This window comes from Lepisma saccharinum, chromosome 1 (genome assembly GCF_977018435.1).
Source record: "Lepisma saccharinum chromosome 1, izLepSacc3.1, whole genome shotgun sequence".
NCBI classification, from domain to species: domain Eukaryota; kingdom Metazoa; phylum Arthropoda; class Insecta; order Zygentoma; family Lepismatidae; genus Lepisma; species Lepisma saccharinum.
Window position 1 is genome coordinate 160,144,035 of NC_139229.1, and position 20,055 is coordinate 160,164,089.

At 39.1% G+C, this 20,055-nt stretch overlaps 1 protein-coding gene across 5 annotated transcripts in view; it reads left to right on the forward strand.

Moving 5' to 3' along the window:
- LOC146003019 (segmentation protein cap'n'collar-like) overlaps nucleotides 1–20,055 on the forward strand; it is a 322,044-nt gene that overhangs the window by 266,011 nt on the left and 35,978 nt on the right. For all 5 annotated transcript variants that reach the window (XM_083141194.1, XM_083141187.1, XM_083141182.1 and 2 more), the window contains one exon: nucleotides 13,332–13,460. In XM_083141194.1, coding sequence (XP_082997320.1) covers nucleotides 13,332–13,460 — 129 coding nt within the window. The remainder of the gene's footprint in view (nucleotides 1–13,331; nucleotides 13,461–20,055) is intronic.

Consider the following 20,055-nt stretch of genomic DNA (forward strand, 5'->3'; position numbering starts at 1 on the left):
GTTATTAATTTACACATAAATTTTCGTTACGTTACAGTGAATAAAACAAAAGTTATATGCTTTGTAACCTTTTTTTCCGATCATCCCTCGTAATTTATATTCTTTTTTGTCAGACGAACGAGGTAATGATAAAAAATCGGAACCAATTCACCATGGAATATTTATGAATTTCGGCGTGTAACTCCCTAACCACGGCATTTTTCTCCTGATATACGTTCCTCTTGACATAAAGTGGCATATTTTATAAGGTTGGACAGTTGAAGTATGTGCAACTTTATCCGAACAAGAGTGTTAATTCATGAATGTTGCATTCGCCAATATTGGATGTTCTCTTTCTAACCATGCTATTTTGTGCGATTAATATAGTTGATTTTACATAACTGATAGATGTTATATACCTATATATATACACACACATACATACATACACACACACATCCACGCACCCCCCCCCCCCACACACACACACAAAACGTATCTTATGTCTTGTCGAAATATATCGTTTTTTTTGTTGTTTTTTTTTAGAAAAGTGGGCTACTTTATTTTATTTTTGTGCGTACTTGTCCGGGTGATTCCATCCAAGTTAAAAGAAACAATGTTATTCCATTTATTATTAAAAAGGCAAAAAGGGAGATGTGGAGTTAAGACTCCACCAGGAGCGGACCTCATATTTCGGCATCCCTGTAGGCCAGTATGCCGCCTTTCACACGGTCCTATCTGCGAAGGTGTTGTACACGTAGATAGTGGTGTGTTCCAATATTACTTAGGTGCGCCTGCCTTTACCTGTAAATTACTGCCAGATCTAAATGCACTTTACATGAATCAAAAATTTTTGCTTCTCTCTTTGCCCCTTTTTTGTTTTTCGAGTTTTTTTTATACTGCTTCTGAATGGTGCCTAGTAACCACTTTACAGTTTTACCTGATATTTTAATATTAATATTAATATATATATATCTTCTTGCTGATCAAAACTTTACTTAAAAACTGCTTCTTGTCTATTTGAAGCTCCGTTGGCACGTTCATTGCATTTACCAGTTTCGAAAACATTTCTTTATTCCCGTGTCGTAAAAAATTTCGAACGCTCTATGCCTTACTCTGCTCTTCAATTTTTGTAGTATGTATTGTTCGTTCGAGAATATGTGGCTATGTTTTGGTTTGCATTACAGCTACAAAGTTGCTTAGTCCAAATCACTTGAAGTGAAATTGAAGGAACGAAAATATTGAAGCGAAAACTATTTCAAAAATCAAAAGTAAGCTCCCAGTCGCACTGTGATGGGGCAATTTTGCCACTCTTAATTCGTGCGTCCCCGGCCTGCAGAACTAGGCTTAAATGTGACTCTAGGCTCCACTCTCTCGATCTCGGCCATGGTGAATGTGATGTGATCAGTACCATGCTGCGGCCGCCTCTAACCCTCCAGGTACCACTCCGGGAATCACACTCAGGTATACCTCGTGGTATAGTCCATTTATAATCGACAATAAAATAAAGTCATACTGAAGTGAAGACAATGAACAACAATGCTATGGTTAAAAATTAATTTTTTAATAAGATAAATTGAGATGTTATTTGGTAATATCTGGAATAAAAGGCACATACTAAATAATGAATGAAAGAATTGATCTTACTTATTTGTGCAAAGATGGTTATCGTATAAATCGTTGCGTATTGAACTAGAAAAGATTATGAAAGACCGCTACTGTACACCCAACTGCAAAAGAAACAGTAGGCGAATCATCACTATTTTCATTGTTTGTTTTCCGCAATGTGATGATAAATCGAAATGAAAACGTTAAGTAAGACACTATTTTCGAATTTATGAATACTTCTATAATTACGCAACAGCTAAAGCTTGGACTTTTTAAAATTATTTTACCAGAAATGATACACTTTACAAGGAGAAAAGAGAACTCTTGTGCCACGGAAGCTGGAATTCTTCTAATAGTCATTTTCGGTGTCCGGATAAGGCACTATATATGCTCCTGTTTAGTACCCATCAATACAATACAACAGTGAGATGGAATGAGGTTTTTTTCTTTCCTCCGACTGAACTTTCACCAAGGCTTTTTGCTCCCTTAATCAAAGGGTCTGTGCACGTCTATGATCATAAACATGTCCTGCAGTCCTCAAATTTCCTCATCCTCCTTAGAAGTAATGCAGATCAAATGTATTCTCCCTGCATGCCAATAGAATGTTTATGATACCGCAAGGAACAAAGTTGACAACAAATCCACTCCTCACCACGATACCAACGTTTGCATACAGAACACTGACTGTCGTCGTCGTTAGGTGCATCCGTCAATGGAATACGATGTGAAATTGTTATGGATCGTGAATGGTCATGAGTAGGGAACGGAACTTTATGTGCTAAAAAACACAGAAATATTTATTTTTTATGTGTCATAAATGTTGAAAATATGTGATAAAAACAGGAAAATATGTGACAAAAATAAAAACATTTGGTAACAAAAACAAACTATAACATGCATTTTAAACACCTGAAATTAGTTTCCAAATGATTACCTCTTAGCGAGCAATTTTTTGGAAGAGTTGCAGTGGATCACCATAGTTTTTTCCAAATTCTCCATTGTAAATCTGTGACGATTATCTCTAAAAAGCATCTTATATTGTGAGAAAGATCGCTCCACGTCACAAGAAACAATTCTTGCATATTTGAATCACGAAATGTCACTAACGCTTAAGTTTTCCAAAGCTTCCTCTACTTCACTTTCCAAAACACATGCAATTTGGCACAAAGTTTGAAAACCTTGTTTTTTCCCAAAAAATTCTGTACATTTAGACACTTAGATCCAGTGAGTTCTTGCAGTTTCGATTCTACTATACGGACTTTAACAATGGAAGCTGCCAAAGTGTTCGCGGACGATTCAAGCTTTCATATGGAATTAGAGAGAATGGACAGGTTTGTTGAGATGTATGCCAATTCGACTTTTACGGAGGGCTCCATCAACAGTTCTTGCAGAATTCTTCTTTGTCGAGATCATTTACAACAGATACAATTTTTTCAAACTTCTGGGCATAACATCTGCATCCAACCAAGTGCCCCATCGGTGTAGGGGGAAGGGGAACCCCAGGACATTTTTGTTTAAAATTGTCTATTCTTCTAGCCAACTTGATAAAAACTTTCTTACCATTTGAAACCAGTTTATCGACATTGGGATAAAGAGCTCTTATCTTTTCACATATTCTATGCAACGCATGGGCCACACATTTAACGTGCACCATTTTGGGGTAGCTAACGGCAAGGCCTACTGCAGCTTTTTTCATGTAAGCTGCAGCATCTGTCACGAGGAGAAGAACATTGTCAAATGTTATGCCTTCCGGCCACAATAGCTGCATTGCTTCATTAAAAAGCCTTGCTATCATTACGTGTAGCCAGCCCCAGCTACTACTTACAGCTATTTTCTCCCAATAGGATCGTAGGCGAGGTGCCAGAAGTCTGCCAGCGAGGGTGTACAAATTCAAAACAAACCTAGCACTCTCGATATGAAAGAGGTGCAGAGTAGCCTATAAACATTTTTCCTTCGAGGATTTCGAGGTGGATGAAGTCAATGAGCGATTTTATGTATTTAAAATGAAAATTTGCAAAATATGTATTTACATACGGAAAACTGGAAAATATGTGTTTTTATGTAAAATAAAATTTGCTGTGTTGACATATAAGGCTATAATCAGAATTTTGGCAAAAATGAGGGTCTGTATCTTATCGCAGAAAAAACATTTAATTACCTAAAGTTCCTTTCCCTAGTCATGAGTAATACACTCAGAGGCGTGGCGTGCATGTAGCCGCTGTTACCGCAGGTAACAGCAAAATATAAAGAATTGAAGAACCTGTCTTAAAATATTATTACATACATAAACTGGTAATATTGTCGTAAAGTAAATATTGCAGGCTGACATTGTTTCTGACACCGGCAAAAGCGAAGAGGAGGACTGTTCCGGTACCCTCCTGAGGCAACATGAGGAAAGGCCCTGAGCCCACACAAAAAAGACCGCGTCGCGGCGAAGACTGTTACGGCGGGAGGAGGAGGCGCTTATTGCCATGCCTGTTTAGCCGCCACAGTTGTCGGTGATCCTTACCGGATACAGATCAGTGTTGCCATATTCAATTGACAGAAAAGAGCGAAGTCGCCTAATCGGGTCTATCTTACTCTGAAGGTGTCCACTCACGCTGGGAAACGATGGCGCAGTTGGAGCGTCGCCGCCTTGTAATCAAGGGATCCCGGGTTCGATACCCGGTGGAGGCACAAGTGGTTCGGATCCCACTTTAAACTGTCCAGATTAGCATTACTGTGCATGAAGTGGACTTAAAACGCCAAATCAAAATTTTAAAAAAAATCAAACCACACTGGGGGAAAAGCAAACTACCAAGTGATATTTTGTATTTACTCTAAAATCAGCGATTACGAAAGTCCTCTTTGTCCTTCGACATCATGGGCAGAAGGAGAGGAGAGGGATGGGTATGGTCAAGGGGTCCGCTGTCCTTCTAAAAATGTCTACCTAAAATTCAATATTTCACACATAGCTATAATATTATTTCGGCTACAGGAATTTGTGATAATTGTTGAAAGAGCCGATTGAGATTGACATACGTTGTTGCAGGAATGCGATAATTTCGGATTGAAGCAATGTTTTTGAGGCAGCAGCACTGTTTTGGGGTGAAACCATTACTTACAAGCATAATTTCCCGATTGTTATCTTAGCTCGCTCTGAAGTGTCAGGTGTCGCAGGTTCGAATCCTCAGCAAGAAATGGTTATTTCAATGTTTGTTGTTATTCTTTTACTTACATAATTATAAAAATTAATAATTACATATACAAAATAATAATAATAATAATTTTATTTCAATAATTCACCATGCATCCTCATCGTCACGATTACGATTATCCTATAAAGCGAAAGCCTTAAAGGTAGCAAGGAACGTAAAATATACGAAATAGTAGTGTTGTCAGAAATGAGATTTCTGTGGATTTAGCAAAACATGGGGAGTGGGAATAGTTAGGAAACAGATCAAGACTACATCTACTCTACATACGTCTTATTTGAAACGAAAAGTTTCGCGATTTGGGCAAATCTGGTTTCAAAAGAACTAAGATGGCAACAGTAGTAGAACTGGACTTCTTGCAGTGTAAGGTTCCGAAGGAAATATTGGCTATTGGGGAAGTGCCGATGCTGAGAGTGGAGGGGGCAAGGAGGGTGCTTCACGTGTTACAAAAGTAAACAACTGTTTGCGGGAGGGACTGTGCAGTGCGAGTTTTGTGAGTGGTGTCTTTCGTCTTTGTGTTATTTTCGGGCATTGTCAATTAATTAACAAGCGGAATGGAGCTTGCTCCGAGTTCCGAGGTGGCGGGTTCATCCTATCTGAACAATGTGTGTAATTGTGCGATAGAAGATATTTTGAAGCAATCTTTCGATTCGTTCTTTTGCAGAAAAAAGCGAAATTGTGGGGATAGGGAGGCCAACGCCTATTTTGAACGATTTAAAAACCAAGTCGTCTGCTGGATATGACCGACATTTCAATGTTTCGTGGTATAACGACTATCCGTGGTTATGTGGATGTGCGCAGTTGTCGAAACTGTTTTGTTGGCCATGTACTCTATTTTCGGGTGGAAAAAAGTGTGGAATTCAGGTGTGGATAACATGGACCATGACCATGACGCACCCAAAAATTGAAATTCAAATGAAAAACTTCACTTTATGACAGCATCATAGAACTTTTTTGATTTGATTTGATTGATTTTACTTCGCTTGTGCCACTTTTGGCTAATTTGCGAAGATGGGGATGAGTGATGATATGATGAAATTGATGAATAGATAGACATCACAAACGTCCATGCCCAAGCCAGGATTCGAACCCCGGGACCCCAGCATCATATAACTATTTTCAAAGAAGAGTCGTCGGATTGATCTGCTCTATAAGTAGCCTTCGATGTTTCTGTAAGTATCAAATTACGTATTATTGTGTCAACAACCAATGTTTGCGATTTCACTTCAGTCCTTATGTCAACATTTTATTTCCTGATTAATAACTTTACCAAAATCTAGTATTGAATTGCAGTTGCAGACGAACCAGATTAATATTACGTGAACTACTTGGAAGACATGGGGGGGGGGGGGCTATGAGGTGAGGAGGCACCCAAGTCTTACGGCTCCTCCCTTAAATGTCCTACTGATAACCGGTAACACTTTTAAAAATCCCACGCCACGCCACTGAATACACTTCTTATTTGGCAATCTCTGAGGTTTCAAAAAGATTATATCGCTTAGAAGCTTATCTTTCTAAAGTCCCCATATTACACCGAATAGATGTTCTCATTCTCCCCCGAATTGCAACCTTTTATGTAAGTTGTTACTATTGCGTTATACAAGCGGCAACACCATGATGCAATTCATAGTTAGTAGTTACATGATCCACTTTTCTAGCTTTGTTGTTACTACATCCAATGGCGTGCCCAGGGAGGGGTGAGGTAGTCGGCCCTCATTTTGCCATCTTTTCCCATTTTGACGTTCTTTTTTTTAGGAATACTGGGCCAAAGGGCAGGTTATATCCCTCCCCCCTCCTTGGGCACGCCACTGACTACATCCATATATCATTATCTCAAGTAATATTCAGCTCAGATCTTAACTCCTATTACAAGGGGTCCCGGGTTCGATACCAGGTGGAGGCACAAGGCACAGTGGTTCGGATCCCACTTTAAACTGTAGGTCCAGTCCCGATTAGTCTTTCTGTGCATAAAGTGGACTTAAAACAACAATTCAATCAATTAACTCCTAGCAGTAAAAAATAACATCAGCTGTATTTTTTAGTACAATTTCGAGAAGTACTTCCCTTTAAACAGGCCCAGAACGTTTATTTTCGCCAGATCAGATATGAACACAGTTAGACGTGACAATCAAGACCACCGATGTTGTCAACCTACAGTTGATTTTTTCCACCGCACACAGCTTACGCTCTGACGCAATAACCTTAATTGTGCCCATATTCCCCACGTGCTCATTTTCCCCCTAGTTCCCCTATCGAAATTCCACTGAGACTTTCCGATACCGATATCGCTGGTTAAGTTATTCAAATACAAGATATGGTAATCGAAGGGGTCATTTTAAGGGGGGGGGGTTCAATTACCACTTTGGTCTCTCAAAATTTCGGGAACGGCTGTAGCCCCATCAGCTCCCCCTCCACACGCTAGTGGCCTACAGTAGATATTCGATGTCGTCATACCGTAGTTCGCGGTTCGAATTCCGGCCTGGTTGTGGGTCTCCTTTGTAAGCATCCCTTCATCAATTTCATCTTATTTATTTTTAGACAAAGAGTAGCAAATAAGCGACGTAAAATAACAAATAAACATGCAAATGAACTATACCTGTCCCAGCTAACTGTGGAACAGGGCCGCGCATAGCAGCAGAGGAGGAGGAGGGAAATCGAGTGGTGAAAGCGCAGTGTTGCCAACCAAACGGTCCTGACCGTAAATGTACGGAAATTTCATGTCATGTACGGACGTACGGTCCAGACCTTATTCCGTACGCTAAATGCACGGCTTGTCAAAATTTGCACTTTCTGTTTTATCCCTAATATTTCCCTAAGAAATTCTTAAACTTAGCGTACGGACCTGGAGACAAAAATACGGCCCGTTTGCCATGTGCGTACGGTATTGTGGCTTTCAAAACTTTGCAACGTTTGCAAAGTGAAGCAGGAAACCGGGTAACTCCAGTCGCCCATTACGCAATCCCGTTTCTCTCACTCAGGCACGTATCCAGAGGGGGGGCTTAGGGGGCTCGAGCCCCCCCCGAAAGTTTTAGGTTTACACTAGATAAAATGAGGTTTTTTGTTTCTTGTGGTGTAAAATAAAATAATGTGACAATAATTTAAGGAGAGAAATAATTATCGAGGCAAGACGGAGAATGTTCCGTAACCCTGTTATTGACAATAGCACGTATCCAAGACGGGGCACAGGGGGCTCGACCTTCTTCCCAGGAAATTTTTCAGTTTACGTTAGATAAAATTAGGTTTTTGGCTTCTTGAATAATGTGAAAATAATTTAAGGAGAGAAATAATTATCGAGGCAAGGCTGAGAATGTTTTATACCCCTGTTACTGTTAATAGCACGTATCCAAGGTGGGGATGAGGTGGCTCAAGCCCCCCCCAGGAAATTTACTCTAGGTAAAATTAGGTTTTTGGCGTCTTGAATAATGTGAAGATAATAAATTTATAAATCTGAGAGAAATAATTATCGAGACAAGACGGAGAGTGTTCTATAACCTACTATTGTCAATAGCACGTATCCAAGGTGGGAATCAGGAGGCTCGAGCCCCCTTCAGGAAATGTTTCTGTTTACACTAGATAAAATTAGGATTTTGGCTTCTTGAATAATGTTATGATAATTTGGGAGAAATAATTATCAAGACAAGACGGAGAATGTTCTATAACCCTGTTATTGTTAATAGCACGTATCCAAGGCGGGCTTGAGGTGGCTCGAGCCCCCCCAGGAATTTTTTTTCTTTTTCACTAGATAAAATTATGTTTTTGGCTTTTTGAATAATGTGACGATGATTTAAGGAGATAGACAATTATCGAGGCAAGACAGAGAAAGTTCTATAACTCTGTTGTTGATAATATTGCACGTAAACTTTTCTTGCGCTTTCGGTGTTGTCGCAGCGCACTTGAGCACTATGTAGAGACTTGTCAGCATTTGGAAGCTGCACAACAAAGGTAGCGCCACACGTAGGACGATTTGTTGTAATTTATAATCTCTGGAAGGCAGGAGAGAGTACGTTCTTGAATGAGAGAAGGAGTCAACTACTGGCAATATTAACGAATCGTTTTATCTGTGGAACGTTCTAGAATATAATGAAGATATAAATACGCGGATTCAATTTTTCGGTTCATCTCTACAAAGAATCGGTTAATGAGATTTCAGAGGTAAGTGTGACAATTCATACAGTCGAGTAGTGATCAGTCAGCGTCCTCTGGTTGCTTTATAAGATATAGTGATTCGAAAATGAAGACATTGGCGACAGTAGAACTTCCGGGGGTTCAATGTAGTGCTAGTTCGAGTCGAGGGCCGAAGAGATCAAGATCTCTCTCTCTCTTTATCTCTCTCTCTCTCTCTCTCTCTCTCTCTAAAGTGAATATTTCAGCAGTACCGGATATTGGAGTGGTTTATTAAAACAAATATAAACTGCATACATCAACTGAAAATCAAAGTTTTGAGTGATGATTTAGTTTTGCCAGAACTAAATTTCGTATATGCAGTCCGAGAATTTCATGGTCTAAAAAAATACTTTTGTTTAAGCCAACTGGGTTCGACCCACACTCAAACACTTAACCACTATACAAAGGGACAGCCGAAAATTTTATGAATGTCGAGAAGAGAAAGCAAGAAGATGTTGCATATGTAGACATTTTAGGCGGAAATTGCAGGCTCTACCAGGACCCAAATCAGGGCTCTACCAACTGAGCCACCTAGCCATCCTCGACTTCAACCGATTTTTCGTTAAAATGTCTACATAGTACATGTTCTGTGTATATCAAATCGTAAGGTGTTGCCTGTATAGTGAACAAGCACAGAAAATATAGGAGAGAGAAGAAAACTGAGGAGCATTCCCACCGGTTGAGAACTTTTTTCTGTGGTCAACAAGAGCTACTACTTCGAGGTGACAATGACAGTGGCCTAATAAGGGAGATTTCACACCGTGTCGCCTGAAGATTAGGTTTGTGCGGCCATTTGTGTCGCTACGGTGTGAAACGTTTCTGTTGTATCGCGTGTCCCTTCGGTCTGAAACCTTCCTAAGTCTTGAAAATCCAAGTCACAAGGATGGAAAATTAGGGCCTTGTTAAAGTTAGGTGTGAAAGCAGGCAGACGACAGCACCCTAAAGGATCATATCCAAACCTGCAGGAAGAACGCATCTTACTTCAATCTCCAATACGGAATGCTAGAAACTTGTGGTGAGTTGATTTTGAAAAATGTGTCCGAGATAAAAAGAGGCGTGCTCAGGATTTTCGGAAGGGAAAGGGGTTACGCATACTATTTTTGGTGGTCAGTCCTGATTTTGCTATTTTTTTTCCTGTCTTTGACGTTCCTCTTTTTTTTTTTTTTAAAAAAAAAAAGGAATACTGGGTCAAATGGGGTTATGACCTCACCAACCCTCCCTTGGGCATGTCACTGCAGATAAATGAGTAAGCATTTGATCATACTGGGAGACGAAACATTAGATGTGTTGGGAACGGAAGGGTTTTCACTGTGCATTAATTGTTTCGTGATCCAGCCGTATTCGAGAAGACTTCCTTTATTTCGTGCCGATATATGACAAGACAGCGGAAGCTGTGAGAGGCATTTTTGAACACTTGTGAGTGCTAAGGCCTTAATCTAAACAATTTTGTAGGTATCGACTTTTATAAGAGCTGCAAACATGGGAGTACAAGACACGTTAGTGGTGTTCAGGCTCGAATCAGAGAGCTGTCTGCGTCCAGTTCGCAGCCCACAATTTGAATCTCGCGTTGCCGAGTGGATTGTCCATCCCGTGCATGTGTAACAGCTTCGTAAAAACACTCAAAGACACCATAGATGTTTTTATTGCCTGATGAGAAGAAATGGACAAACACACGTATACTGACATGGTTCCGGCACACAATGTTAATGCATGGAAACAGAGGAGTTGAGTGGTAAAAAATGTTCCGATTTCACGTTCTCATTAATAAAATGACAGCCTTACAGTGGCGACGATTTAAGGGATAGTTGCTCCCCATTTTATTGCCTCAACATTATGGCCTTTCTATGTTAAGCCTTGTCTACCAAGAGAAAGTAAACTTTCCTTACACCATCCTCTGCCCCCCCCCCCCCCCGTTTTGGAACCCAATTGCCACCACTGGTCTTATATATACAATTGTGAGGTTCTTACTATACCCCTTAAAAATTGGTGTTGAGCCCCCCCCGAAAGGAATTCCTGGATACGTGCCTGCTCTCACTGTTCATTGGTGGAGCCGTCTCGCGTCACTACTTGCGCAGAGACTTGTTCTCGTTCGCCTGGTCTACAGTTAGCTGGTATGGACTGTGATGTGTTTAATTAAACGTGTGGCTGTCGATCTTCAAAAGGGCATTAACCTCCACCGTGATATTCCGAAACTAAAGTTAATCTTATTCCATCGCTCCCAGGCTCGAATCCGGGCCAGGGCATGGTTGTTCTTTGTGATTGTCCCTTCATCAATTTCATCATACCTCACTCATCCTCATCTTCGCGTTTAGCCAAAAGTGGCAAAGTGAAATAAGTCAATTCAATCAATCCATCCATTTTTCCATCGTTTCACACTCATTTTAAACACATCTTTAAAAGATTTCCAAGAGCACAGGTGAAGGAACTAGTACTACAATGTAGTAGAATAGGTTTACTGTGGTTTAATTATTTTGGGAAAGAAATGTTTACAAACACTCTAAACGTATTGTGTTGAAGTATTAGAAAATAGGCTACTTTGACAGCAGCACCTTGCACCTGTCAAATTATTTTGAGGAGCTACAATTCCGATCTTGGATTTAGGGGATTACTAAACCCCAATTCAAGATTTTAGGGGGTACGATGTATCCGTGTACCCCCCCCCCACCACCACCACCACCACCACCACCACCACCACCACCACCACCACCAGCGTTCCTGCGCCACTGAGGTCAGCTATCCGACTGAAATTCGCCCCTGCCGGAACTGCTGGATCCACCACTGCTAATACGTTTACATTGTAGTAGCAAGAACAGTACGTAAAATTTCAGGAAATAAATTTGTTGTGTGAAAGACAATTCGAATATGTTCAACAAAACTTTAGAAAGGTTTGAAATCTTTACCACACCTGTAGAAAATTGAGGTATGTGTTATAAACATTTAAAAGAGGTTAGTTGAAATATTTTTGTTTTAAACATGCTAACTCCGTCGTTTGCGTGAGGCCGTTGAGTTTGAGTGAGGAAAATACTTAGGGGGAGAGGCAGGAAATATGTGGCGCTGATGGATATTTACCCAGTCTTTACGCAAGCATACAAGCCCACATACACATGCGCACAAAGAAGAAAATTTCAAAAAAACCATTCTCTCCTTGTAATTCTGCTGGAAGGAAAATGAGAAAGAGCTCGTTTAGTTACTCTCCCTCTTATATTTAGCGAACGTTGCTTTTTTTCACAGGCTTCTTATACTTCAGTTGAAGACTTATAATTGGGCAGTAGATTGATATTCTATTTGACAGTGCACAGATACACATTATTTTAGGGAGAATTCACACCCAATCGACAGGCGACATGTCGCTTGAAGATTTCATCAATCGAACACGGGTTTGAGCGACCTATCGTACCTCTTTGACACGTGTCACCTGTCGCTTCTGTGTGAATTCTCCTTTAATCAGAAAATTGTTTGTGAGTTTGGAATATTGTCACTTGGGGGTAGCCATTTTAGCTGATGGTCATTTAGTTCCAGATATGAGCTTTCCTCAAGAATTAATAATTACTGTTAACCATTTCTCGACTTTGAGCGTCAGCATTCCCAAGATGCAATTGTAATGGTGCCACGGTCGTATGTAGGTGCGCGGAAGGAGCGATCTTCCCTGCCACTCTTGACGTCTAAAATTATGCGATTACCCCCTCCCAATCCTCCCAGCTAATGGGCGACATCTGAATCAAACGTATTCCGCAATACCTCAGGAGAGATTGTTTATTCCTTACTGTTTGTTGTCCCCCAACCCCCCCTTTTTTTAGCAGCAACGCCAAAAATAAAATAGAAACTTATCTGCTTGGAAGAGAGGATGAGCACTAACAGAAATGTTTTTTTATGGAATTGGTTTTTGAATGTAATAGAAAATGTTCACCGATTCAGAATTATCTTTACTCATGGTAGCATCTTAATTTTATTTTTAAAGGCGTATCCATAAGTTTGCTGCCCAATTTTATGTCTTGAGTTTTCAAATTAAGCGCGTAACTCAAGATTTCGCCAATAAAAATTTCAGGTTCGAATCGTAGCTGGGTCATGGACCTTTCTTTATTCTTTACTTTTATTGATGTACCTTCATGAATTTCATCATTCATCCTCATTATTGCGATTACCAAAAGTAACAAAAGCGACGTAATAATAGAAGTGTACCGATCTATGATAAAAAGGCGAACATTTTGGAAAGAGGCAGAATCATAGATTCAACTTCTTCAATATTCTTAAACCTCAGGAAAATTATCAACTATATTTCATGTGTTCTTTGTTAGATTGTATACGTTGGAAAGCAATATGAATGTGAAAATGTTAACGTAAATGTAAGTGTAATTTTAAAGATATTATTTGCCCCTTTTCTTCCAGCTGAAAGAGACAGATTCTGACGAGGCGATTAATGATTCAGTTGATTTAGAATCAGACGGTCAGGTTGAGGAGTTAGACGAAATGATTCAAACTGCACAATTCCATCCACATCATGCTCGCTCCTTCCAGGTTAGTAAATTATCATAATTACTGACGACACGAATAAGTAAGTGGTATTTAAATGTGACAGTTTTCGTGCTTAGTTATTTCTCAAATGCATTTGTGTGTGTGTTTTATCTCTCCTTCCCAAAACTTATGAATTTTTAATTTGTTTGCTGTATTTGTCTTGTAATGTTGTCATGAACTAAAGCAAAAGTGGCAATGCTTATTATAGAATGAAGAGTTATAACAGAAGACAAAAACGCACCTGAAGGTATTAAGGAAAGTGAAGGACAAAGAAAAAGTCAGCTTTCAAATATGCAGATATCTCAAGTGATGAGTAAACCATCCAAGTAATCCCTGCAGGCATCAGTTGAAGTGTTGTCATGTAGCAAAGTGCCTGGAAACTCTGAAAATGAGGAATATTCAGATAGAACGTGGCCAAGAACTTCATACTTGAGGCTACATTTTAAATACAAATAACACAAACGTTAATTAATTAATGAATAACTGTCTATTGAACTAGACCTATCGAATCATTAACCTAAATATACATATGCATTCCTTATGTCCTTTTTTAGATTTTATATATATAAATAATACAGTAGTTCCGAAGACCAAGTTCCCTACTTGAAACATAGTTTTAACATAATCGTCAGTTTTAATAATGCTAATAAAATGTATTCTATTAATTATATTTCCTGATTGACATCTACTTTGTGCACTCTGAATAATGTAGATGGTTTTAAGTAGTTCTTTTGTTTGAACTTTCTCCCTTGATGCATAAAACTGTGGGTTCAATTACTGGCAAGCATTGTGAGATCAGTTGGGCAGATCCTATTAGCAGGCCCCAGAATAAGCAGAATTTATGATATGAGTTGACTTTTTGACCCTGTGTCATCAAACAGAAAACCTGTCCCACTGTAAAGTTGTGGTCTAAATCATGCGCTAATATGTCATCAGCATACAAAAATACAACACACGCACACAGACAGATATTATATATATACATATGTGGAATATTATGCAAAATTATATATTTTTAACAATTCTATTTATCTTATTCAATCGAGAGGTGCTCTTTTTTTTTTTTTTTTGCATCTTTCCAATTGTTTGTACAAGAAGGGGAATGCATGTAGAAAAAATGTATTTTTTTCCTGCCTTGATCTCCAACTTACACTAATACATTATTGGAATCCCATCTGTTAATAAGAAACATATTGATGTGGCCATGACCATGCAATCGGATCCTATGTTATGAAAGCCTTGACGGAGAATTCTGAATGTATAAAAAAAGACAAGCAGAGTGATGTGGGAGGAGAGAGGGAGACAAGAGACGAACAGAGGTGGGGAAGAGGAGGAGGAGGAGAGGAGGAAAGATGAATTGTGTTGAAATCATGCCTTCCTCTTCCCCCCTGTTCTTTTAGCCAGAGACTTTGGTATAGTGATGATGGTCAGAGTTGGAAGATGCCTTGCCAGGGGAGCCACTGGTTGAAGAAGGCAGGTGGACGAGTTACAGGTGAATGCAAAGACAAACATGCTGTGTCCTTGCAAGAAGAGCTCTACGCTGCACCTCTTGTTAACGTCAACAGACTGTCAGTACAAGACAGAAGTTTTACCGTTGGCTCTTTCGTGGACTGGAGTGTTTTTTGCCTGTGGGGTACAAGCCGTAGTCACATGAAATTGTGTCACACATATTTGTTCTGATGAGACTTGATAGCATCATTTGTGAAGGTGGTGTTCACTCTATAAAGTTATAGTATGCACTGCTGGATAGTGTGCGTTTTCAACCCAGTCGAATGCATATAGGAACGTGACTTCTGTGAAGGATGTACAGTGTTGATTTTTCAAAACAGTATGTGTTACAGTTTTTAATTGAGACTGGGTAAATCTAGTCAGTTAAGTGATTGATGCATGGAAAATGAAGTGTGTTAATTGTCCAATGGAACAAGTTTGTCGGTGCCTCATTTAGCATAATCTCCCTCATGACTGGGAAGTTGGAGATAAGTGCAAATACTACAGAATGTTTCAGGCATATAGCAGAGAAAGAAGCTTTTCTGCAGGTTAGTATACTAAATATACCAATATGTTTCAAACCTGTAAGTCAGTTCAGAATTGAGTTCAGAATTGTGTTCGAACACAATTGGATGTCTTATTGTGGAAAATATTTTTTGAGTCCCGCTGGGTATTGATGCTTGAATTTTTGCTTTTAGTTCATGTGGTACCATGATAGCACATATTACCCATATGGATGTCTATTATATAATCACCACATTTCAACAAATATTACCCATCATAAAGGTGGCTAGATAAGCCTTAGGGTTACTTTAACTAGGGAGCCATGATAAATATATTTCATGCTACGCTGGGATTAAACTTAGGACTACATGAAGATCAGATGTCTTACCAAAAAGAGAACCACCATTGTTCCTTGTATATACCAAAATAATTTTAATAAATTTAATAATCAAATAATATTTTGATTAATAAAAGAGCTTTCAAATTGTACTATATGGATTGATCTTATACAATCAGAACATCTGGTAGCACAAGGATTTCAGTGTTCACCCAGCATTGCTAGGACAGTTGGGGAACCACTTGAAAACAATACTATTAAATTGTGGTCTCGAAAGCCATAAAAAAAATAATTCAAAAACTCATCACCCAATGAAAAGCCACTTGGCAGGCTTTGGCTCTCAAAGGTGCTGTTGCACCACAGAGTTTAGTTTTGAAAATTTTATATCATTTAACTAAATTAAGCCATTAAATTGCAGGTTCTAAATCTTCAGTCTATATACTTCAATTGTATTTATTTTCATAATTGATATCCATTATGTGTAAATCTTATCTTTTGTTTGAAACATATCCTTCAGTAGGTCAGTCTAAATACTTAATGTCCTTGAATTGTATTTATTTCATAATTGATACGCACTATGTGTAAATGTTACCTTTTATTTGAAGTATATACTTTAGTGGACTGTATATGTTTGTAAACGGGCAAGCCGTTTTATTTGTTGAGAAGATAGATCCATGAGAATTTTCTGTCTTTTCCTATTCCTCACTAAAACTTTAAAAATATTCATAAGTGGAGTCAAACCTCAGATAATAGTTATACATGAAACAAATTAGAACATTCCTTTGGAGAGATAGAATTATATCTGAGGACCCCAGGTTTGTCATCTGATGGGTGAAGGCAATCAAAGTATGGTGCTGTGCACGCCAGTGGCGGCGATTGGGTTCTAAAACCGGGAAAGGGGGCAAGGTGCCAATTTTCCTTTGTAGATAAGGTTTAACATAGTGCGGGGGCAAAAGTGAAGAAAAGTGGGGGACAAGTGCCCCCCCTAATCGCCGCCACTGGTGCACACTATTTCTATTCTTGAGAAATTTCGACACTTGACCCTTGTTAGATGGTAACATTACTTTCTTCATTCTTGAAAGATACTTGATGAAAGATAAGTAGTGTATAAGAGATACATTAATGAAAATAGGCAAATATTGATGGGATTAGTGCAAATCAATGTTTCAGCATCCAACGGAACTGACTTTTAAGGACTGCAGCAAGTCAATTCTGTTAGAAGCTACTTGTGAGTTTTATGACGATGAGCAATAATATGTTTCTTTGTAATTCAAAGGAACAAAGCTTGTCTCGGTTTGTTAATCTTTGAGAACTGAGTTTGAAACTACTTCTATAATGTATGTGGCAATTTGTACCTTTACTACACTCTTAATGAGATTCCAGAACTTCTGAATATATTCACTGCTGATATTGTTCTTTGTACTTGCATGAAAGAAACTTTGATTACGGTTTTGATGAGAATATTTTTGCAGTGTCTGGTTGCACAGGTAAAACAAGGAAATATAATTACATGCATTGTGACTTTGCTGCTGCTAGAGTAGTCGTCTTTTACTGTGCTTTTTTTCGTGAGAGTTTGAGGTGACAAGTTTAATTAATGATACCTTGATTGCACACAAAACATTGAAGATTAAATTGCCCCAAGGCATATATGTTGATGTCAGTGCTATATTAGGAAAGGAGGCTGGATGACTGCTGTGTGTTCCTTTCTCCAGTTGGAACTTTGAGAAATGATGAGTCTGAAGGACTCTTACTTCATTCTTCTCTGTGAAGCAGATTGAGGTAGAAGGAGGGGTGTGGGAGGAGAAAAGCATAAACAAGAAAGAGGAGAAGAAAAATAAAAGGTGGACGGAAGGAGGAAAAAAGTGAGCAATGAAAAATGAATGATTGACCTTGTTTGCGCAGAAGAACAAATGACTGTGTTGTAAACAAAATGTTACTTCCTATTGCGTCTGTTCAGCCTGGCGTTAAAGGCGCGTGAAAGACAGAAGAGAAAAATGGTTTCTTTCTCCCAATACATCATTAGCGGCCTGTTTTGTTGACTGGGTTTCTCCTGTTGCGGTGAGCGCAGTGTTCGAAGGGGGGACGCGGATTGTGCCACCCCCTCCTCTTTAGGAAAATTGACCCACCTAGGATTTTCCACTTAGAACACTAACTGAGGAGACACTTTGTTGTTATCAGATGAGAAAACGCAAGCACATGAGGTAAATGCCAACTTAAAAATAACTTAAAAATGAAACATTTGTGTTCAGGATCAAACTATCCATTTCAATCGAATAACTTAGCTTCACCATGATCATGTGTTATTTCCTGTGTAGGCGTAACTTGGTAGTGACAAGGGGGCACTTGCCCCCTCTAAAAATGTAGGTTCAAAAATTTAGAAGTTAATGGTGCTTTTGTTAACCTCCTCGGACCTGGAAAGCAAAGTAATCAGCATTTTTTATGATTTTGCAAATTTTACAGTTATTTAGCAAAATGGTCCTTGAATTATTTTTTTATGGTGTACAAAACTTTTGATTCTGTACCCCCCCCCCTCCAGAGTTAGGCCCAAAGTTACACCCATGATTGCCTGGGGATCTTTCGGAGGATACACACAGAAGGAAAACGTGTGTTGCTGCATCTAACGACATAGACTTTACGGGTTTAGGAATGCCATATTGTTACTTCCGGGAGAGTGTATAAAAAGGATAAAGTTTTCCTCTATGTTTAAGAGCATGTCAAGACTGATACAATGATTGTTAAAGAAAAGCTCCACACATTCGCGATCGCTCGTAAATTAAGATGGTGCAGTTAGCATCACGCTTTGATCACTTGACTCCTTACAATCACCTATTGGTATCAGTCTGGTTTGAAGGCTGGGTCAACTTTTGTATTACTTGAACTAGATGCCCGTTTCACTCAGTGTTCTCTTAATTGTGCCGTTGGTGCTTCAGTTTACGAATATTTTTTCTTCTCCAGAATATCCTAATGTCATTTAATTACGACTTTTTTTTTTGGCCTTACTTTGTAAAGTGTTTGTTGGTTGGTTGATTTGGCGTTTTATGTCCACTTTATGCACAGAAAGGCTAATCGGGACTGGACCTACAGCTTAAAGTGGGATCCGAACCACTATGTACCTCCACCGGGTATCGAACCCAGGACCCCTTTATTACAAGGCCCTGTAAAGTGTTTGTAGCACACCGGCCTAATATGCATATATTGTTCAGATACACCAGCGCTTGTAATTCATTTTATTATGCACATCCTGTTCATAATAATAATATTACCCCTCTTCCTTTACTCAGATCATAGTAGCTTTATATTTTTGCTGCTATTGGGTCTGTTTGAACATATATTTTAAGTGTGTCTAGAGGCCATTCAGTCTTTTCTAAGCGGTTGACACATGAATCTCTATGATCGAGAAAAAAAAATTTCCTTTCATGGTATACTTCACCCATTTTCGGCATACTATTACAGGCAGAATATTTATTTTATAATTTATATGACGAGGATTTATAACATTTTTGACTCCTATGCGCAAGAAGGTCGAGATCTTGTGCTCATTAGAGAAAAGGGTGGGAGGTCCTAGTATCAGGCTGAACCAGTTCAATGGTTGACTGACTCATCCCCACATCAAATTAATATCTGACAGCAACTGAACATTATCCATAGTTCGTGTCACAAGCCCTTTTCATTAAGAACGAGCTTTTTTTTTTTTTGTATCGGATAGTAAAGTGTCTGGTTACCATGCGAGCATCCTATGTGAGATCCCAGGAAGTGCAAAGAATATTTTCAAGGTTACTTAGTCGAGACAGTACTGTGACCTACCCAACCTCCTATTAAGTCATGTGCACTTTTGGGTTGTGCCGATTATGTAGACTTTTGACGGGTTTGTGACAACATGAAGTTTAGGGGGGTGGTGGTCGGAATCTGTTGCTGACTCTTTGGTTTACATCGAATATTTTTTTATTCTCAAATGTCGTTTGTGCCTCTGTTGCAGTAGCTTCCGAACCGTCGTATGAGAACCAGAGAAACTTAACTCCAAAAATGCTGTTTTCGTTTTTGTTCAACTTATCCTCTCTGAAAAGCTCTATTTAGAGTCAGACTGACATACATGATTGTAGTTCCACTTCTAATCCTTAGTAGTAAGGTGGAGTCCACGTATCTCCAATTTACTTAAACTTAAAAAGAGTTAGACCTATTCCTGAGAATACATTACTTCCTCTGCCCTGTGAATTTGATAAATTGGAGTTACGTCCCTCTGGTTCTCATATGTTTGAAGTTCAGTTCTCG